Raw genomic sequence first — 6,367 nt, forward strand, 5'->3', positions numbered from 1 at the left:
TATGTGGTAGTACGGGGAACTCACTAAGTTTCGTGCTTACAGTTTTCAGTTTTGGTTTCAGGTACTTCCAATTGCAAAGAGAAGAGCTCGGGATGACTGCATTGCACACACCATGATGTTTAGTCTGGGATGTTTACTCTGATGTTTTGATTTGGAAACTCTAATAATAATGTTTTGAAATACTTTGACTCATGTTTTGATGGAATGGTTTGATAACTATGGTTTTATTTAATGGTTTAAAATTAAATTTTGGACCGTATTTTATGGATGTTACATAAGTGGTCCTTTTTTTTAATGATTTTTGGGGCAAATTCGTCGTATAATTTGATTCTACAGACAAATTTGTTGTCCAATTCGATTCTACAGACACATCAAATGAATAAATTAAGAGCACATACCTGATAAGCGGAAGTTCCGAAACCAAAAACGGATTCAGTAGGAAATCAATCTCTTCGATATGCATCAACTAAGTCGTATACGAAGAATCGTACATCATCATAACTTCAAATCACCAGAAAAAAAAGAAAGAACAAGTGGATGGACAACATTCCCAGTGATGAACCGACTATCCTCACACATATGGGAGAATCTGAAAGGAACTGAGTGGGAGGCTGAAGGAAGAACGGGACTAGGGATAGACAAGGAAAATGACACATGAGGGTAAATAAAATGTGTTGTCTTGGTCAACTTTTTTTAAATTTATTTATTTTTTAATGACCGGGTCAGATATCAATGGACCGAGTAAGTGATTTTTTTATCCATAGTAAACAAACTGACTGGGCCGGATCAGACCTTTTTGTCTGACCGGACCCGATAAGACAACAATCAAACAACCCTTAAAAAAAAACCGTCCAAAATCGATCCCGACTCCTGGCCGCCAAAAACTAAAAAAAAAATAATTGACATCACTTTGTTCACTTATAAATAATGGGGCTTTTAAATTTATAAGGAAATAGCTAAAAGTCCATTTGTTAACTACGAGCCTAAATCACAATTGGGTTTCTTGATCATTATCCACTGAAAAGCCCCAATAAGAGTTTGAGACCCGTATTTTAGTTATCACTTATCGCAACTCGGTATGACCCGACCCGAACAAGCTACCCGCACACTGAAACCCTAATACTATAAGAACCTCTCATTCCCCTTCTTTCAAACCCTAATCACCGTATCTCCATCACAAATCGGCGAAATGCAGATCTTCGTGAAAACCCTAACGGGTAAGACGATCACCTTGGAGGTTGAATCCTCCGATACGATCGACAATGTGAAGGCTAAGATCCAAGACAAGGAAGGCATTCCACCGGACCAACAGCGACTCATCTTCGCCGGAAAGCAGCTTGAAGACGGTAGAACACTTGCCGACTACAACATCCAGAAGGAGTCGACTCTCCACTTGGTCCTCCGTCTCCGTGGTGGCGCAAAGAAGCGCAAGAAGAAGACATACACGAAACCCAAGAAGATCAAGCACAAGCACAAGAAGGTGAAACTGAGCGTGTTGCAGTTCTACAAGGTTGATGATTCCGGTAAGGTGCAGAGGTTGAGGAAAGAGTGCCCGAATGCTGAGTGTGGTGCTGGAACTTTCATGGCCAATCATTTCGATAGGCACTACTGCGGCAAATGCGGACTTACCTACGTCTACCAGAAAGCTTGAGGTTAATTGAATTAGATAAGTACTTTTTATATGTTATGGATGACATTTCTGAATTTTTGTGGTTATTTTGATTAAAAATGGATAATGATGTTTTTTTTTTACTTAATTTGAATGCTTTCTTCTATTGATATTGAATAGATTATTGGTTATCCATAGCTCTACTAGGGGTTTAGAGTATCACTACCTTAAAGCATTTGATTATATGCTAAGACTATACTTTGCGTACATATTCGATAGTTATTTCAACATATTTTGCTTGTAGAGCTTTCTACCAGAGTTTTTTGGTAAAGCTAAAGCTTTCACCAATAAGCAGAAGAATGATATAACATATAAGTAGCTAATTATTTTTTCAATTCTTCACAGATTTTACAAATATACCAATATATTCGATAGAGGTGAAAATGTTGAAACTGGAAACAGTTACAATGGTTCTGAATGCTATGAATACGCATATTTGTTAATTTTTATTCACTAGTTTAGATTTAGAGCAACTAGCTCATAAGGTTTGGTTAATTTTAATTAAACCAATGTAACTTTGTTATATACAAATCTCGTCGTATAAACAATAGAAAATGCTATACATATAAATTATATTTATATAATTAGAGATATTGAGGTGCATGGTTTCATTTTCACCCGGTAACGATCTTTCTTATTAGGCTTGCATAAGTTGCATTATCAGGACTCAGGAATAATTACGGAAATGGTTGGTCAAATTCCATATAAAATTGTCATTTTATAATTTAATATAATTTGATTTTAGGATTAACATTTTATTTGGCGATTCAATTGTCTTTGGAACATTGCCTTCCTTGGACCACATTTGAAAAAAACAAGGGTGGTGACATGTTCTTGCTGAGGAGTGAGGACATATCTTCCCTTTGTCTTCTTCTTATTAACTCTCTCCCTCTCCTCTTTTATATTATATTAGGTTATAATTATTGTATTATATGTTTGACAAAATAAAATAACATATAGACAATAAAAATTAAAATGATTAAACGTAAATTTACAAATAGTTATTTTTATACGATATTGAATGTTTTGTTTGTAAGTCTATCATCCTTATTTGAATTTAATATGTAAAAAGGTTTCAAAACTTAGAGCAATGTTTTTCAACTTATGGTTCTTAGTAGCATCTTGGGACTTACAAAGTGAGGCGACATGGCAACGAAATATAGTAAATAATTTCATTTGACAAATAGTTTTTTCCACTATAGGTTTCTCTAAAAAAAAAGAATGTATCAACAAATGTAGTTTACCATTAAAATATATTTGTAATGTATGTACATATTTGTTCTCTTTCGGCAAATGACAATTTTTAGTGTTTAGAGTTTGAGGTTTGAAGTTTATGTTTTGCTAGGTTTAGGATTTATATTTTTAAAATGAAAAAAGAATCCTAAAACCCAAAATATAACCTGGAATTCAAAATACATTGTTCATTATGTAATTGCATTTACTTTCAACTTTTTATTGATATGATATATTTAAGTTTACATGTCAATAAATTTTACATTAAAATTCAAGATTTGTTAGAAAAATATTTCGTTTATAGATATGTTAGTGGAACCAAACCGAATAACTTGAAAATGAAGGCTATGCTTGCACTTTGTTTCAAAGATTTTCTTAGTTCGATAATCTATTTTTTTTTATTAAAGATATTCATGCCTAGTTGTTTAAAAATGTATTTTCAAACATAAAGATAAATATGAGTTAATATCCTTTGATAATCATCAATACAAGTAAGTCAAAGTATCAAAATGTAGATAATTTAACCATGAAAATTCAAATTCCTTTGTTTCACGTTCAGCGGTAAAACAAAGTACTTGAAATAAATATAAGTTTATGAAATTGTCGTTCGCAACAGTGCTTTGTGAAATTGTAAGTAAAAATGCAATAAGTTTTTATTTAGTAATTCATCAAAATCATTAAAAGCGATGTAATTTCCACTATTTATTTGCATAAAGCGTATAACTGTTAATGACAATGGACAAAGAATGAAATAAAAAAGAAATATGAAAGGGTTGGTAGGTCTAAAAGTTTTGATGCCTTAGAGAACCAAAATAAAAGATTTGAAACTTATGACATAGCCTAAAAATAAGCAAATCAACAATCATTTCAAAGGGTTAATCCCACCATGACGATCAAGAAAACAACAAATTTTGTAGTCTTTCCTACAAGAGAAAGAAAGAATGAATTCAACTTAGTACAAGTCTCTAAAGCTACCCTATGCAGTCAAAAACATCCCCATATGTAGACCTTCATACATTTGGTCAATATGTTAGCTTTGGTGATAATTATATAAATGGAATGAAGCACCATGTATACATGAGAAGAATCAGATCACATAGTTGTTTTTAATAAAACTAAGAGAATGAAGAAATGAAAAATAAGTTTATGTTGGCTGAAGTGTTAAATACAATTAACAAAACTGGGATATATAAGAAAGGAAAATAGTATTTGCACTAAATTAATAAGCACACAAACAAATATCTTACGCCAAACAGACACACACATGACATCCATTGAAGCACAAAGTGCCACATCATTGACGCCACCTGGAGCTAATGCTTAGTAAAACATGATAAAAACATCATCAGTCAAAGTTGAGACAACTTATGAAGTTAAAGCAAAACCTTAATCCAAATTGTATGAGGTAAAAGTTCTTCTTTAAGCCTAATTACGTTGAATTCTCCAGTCCATAGAAACTTTCTTACTCTGTAATATTCATTTAATAAGATCAACAAGGAATCAAAACAAAATGTATACTATTGTGAATTCATTTTATCTATAATCATGTTAATCAACAGTATTTACCATTTGGCCATTCCCCACCCTCAATGCTTGCCTAGTTGCCTGGGCATACAACTGGTTGATGTGTCGCAACATTGAATGAGCATCCAACATTCTTTGGGACATCTTGATAACCATTAATAGTAACAATAGGATCATTTTTATGTATAGTGAATTAGTTGAAAACATTTCAGGGAGTGTACCATATACATAGAAATTTTTGAAGGAAATCCAGATAAATAGCTTTAGATCAGGTATTTTTTCCAATACAAAGATGCGAATTGCCCCTGTCCATATCAAATTACAACAAATAAGTATATTCCAGTTAAATAAATTTATATGAGGCATTTTGTTAAACACGTTATGAACATCACTATAGTCTTTTCAGTAGAACAATTCCATATGATTTCAACACCCAAAATGCTTCTCAACAGTGCTATAAAACAAAATAATAGAAGAAAAACACATTACCTTGTATATATCTTCTTCGAAATGGCAGATAAACTAACAAAGTTTGAAGTTCTCCTTCTTAGTGATGAAGATTATTGCAACAGATCTAAAATTAGAGGGTTCTGACCTTGCTTTTTCTCTTAGTGGATCCATCAATATAGTTACGTTTCCACTTAAAGCTTATGAAAGCTAGAGGACAACAAATCAACAAACAAAAATAAATTGAGCCAAAGATGTGTGTGTGTTTCTCGTTTATGTAGTGGAGAGAAAACAGTGGCGGTGTCGCGGTGATAAGGATGTTTCAAGGGTGCCACAGTTGGTTGATGGAGTTGGCGAAGGTGGTAGTAGGCAGCGTCGTTGGGGTTTGTCTAGAAAAAGGAGGAACATAACTTGATTTGAAATTTTAATGAACAATCAATTCCCGTATCAATTTTAGGAACCGGACAACAGATATGCGAGAATTTAGGAGAATAAAATAATTTCCAAGAATAAGAAACATCAAATAAGCGGGAAAACAATAACAGTAGGACACGTGGAATTTTTAGAAGACGTTGATAAAAAGTTGAAAATTATTAAAAAAACGACAAGTGACATATTTAGGATTCTTTTATTAAGATAGGTACATGGTGTTTTTTTTTTTTTTTTTTTTTTTTAATCAACTTTTATTAATCTTTTTACCAATTATAAATTATTAAGGGTGAGTGTTTGGGCCATTGGACTGATATTCAACTATTTTCTTGTAGTTTGTATTTTGTGAAACGGAAATTGTCAGAAAAGTCTCAATATTTTTAGGAATGTTACACTTTAGTAGAGCATCTAAGAACCAGGATTCCCTGAGTATGGATTATTATCTTAATTTTTGGTTAGGGCCTTATTGTGTATATGATTAGTGTGGGGAGTTCCAGTATCGGCAACTTGGGTGTGAGATTTGTATGTCTTCATATTGAGGTGAGTCTTCTCACTATACTCGTGGGTTGAAGGTACAAATGCCGACCCACTAGATTGTGTTATGTAGGATGCTAGCTGTCTTTTTGACTCTTGCATGTGTATGTTGGGCTGGGCCCGTTTGTATGTTAGGTGAGGCCCGTTATGTATGTTGGGCGGGTCCCGTTATGTATGTTGGGCGGGGCCCGTTATGTATGTTGGGTGGGACCGGTTTATATGTTGGGTGGGCCCGTTACGACAAGCGGGGCCCAATATGTGGGTGGAGCCCGAGGTTATGTTTTGTATGTGGTATTTTGGGGGACTTACTAGACTTTGTTCTTACGATATGTAGTTTAAACATTTTCAGGTACTTCCATCTCTAAAGGGAAGGGGCCAACGTGATTGCACAACATCCCCTCGATTTTATTCCGCGTTGTTATTTGATTTCACTATGATGTTGAGAATATTGATACTATGGTTGATTTGGAACAATTTGGTTGTATTTTTGGGTGTTTGAAAAATGAAAATTTTACTACCAAATTTGGGGTG

General features: G+C 33.6%; 1 protein-coding gene across 1 annotated transcript; it reads left to right on the plus strand.

Annotated features, from left to right (window-relative positions):
* The first annotated feature begins 1,136 nt into the window (after positions 1 to 1,136).
* On the plus strand, positions 1,137 to 1,779 carry LOC145132565 (ubiquitin-ribosomal protein eS31 fusion protein). Its single transcript, XM_079067403.1, has one exon. It carries the CDS (start codon positions 1,190 to 1,192, stop codon positions 1,649 to 1,651), a length of 462 nt encoding a protein of 153 aa, XP_078923529.1. The 5' UTR covers positions 1,137 to 1,189; the 3' UTR covers positions 1,652 to 1,779.
* Positions 1,780 to 6,367: the final 4,588 nt, after the last annotated feature.

This window comes from Lactuca virosa, chromosome 8 (assembly GCF_052849685.1).
Source record: "Lactuca virosa cultivar CGN04683 chromosome 8, Lactuca_virosa_CGN04683_v6, whole genome shotgun sequence".
NCBI lineage: Eukaryota > Viridiplantae > Streptophyta > Magnoliopsida > Asterales > Asteraceae > Lactuca > Lactuca virosa.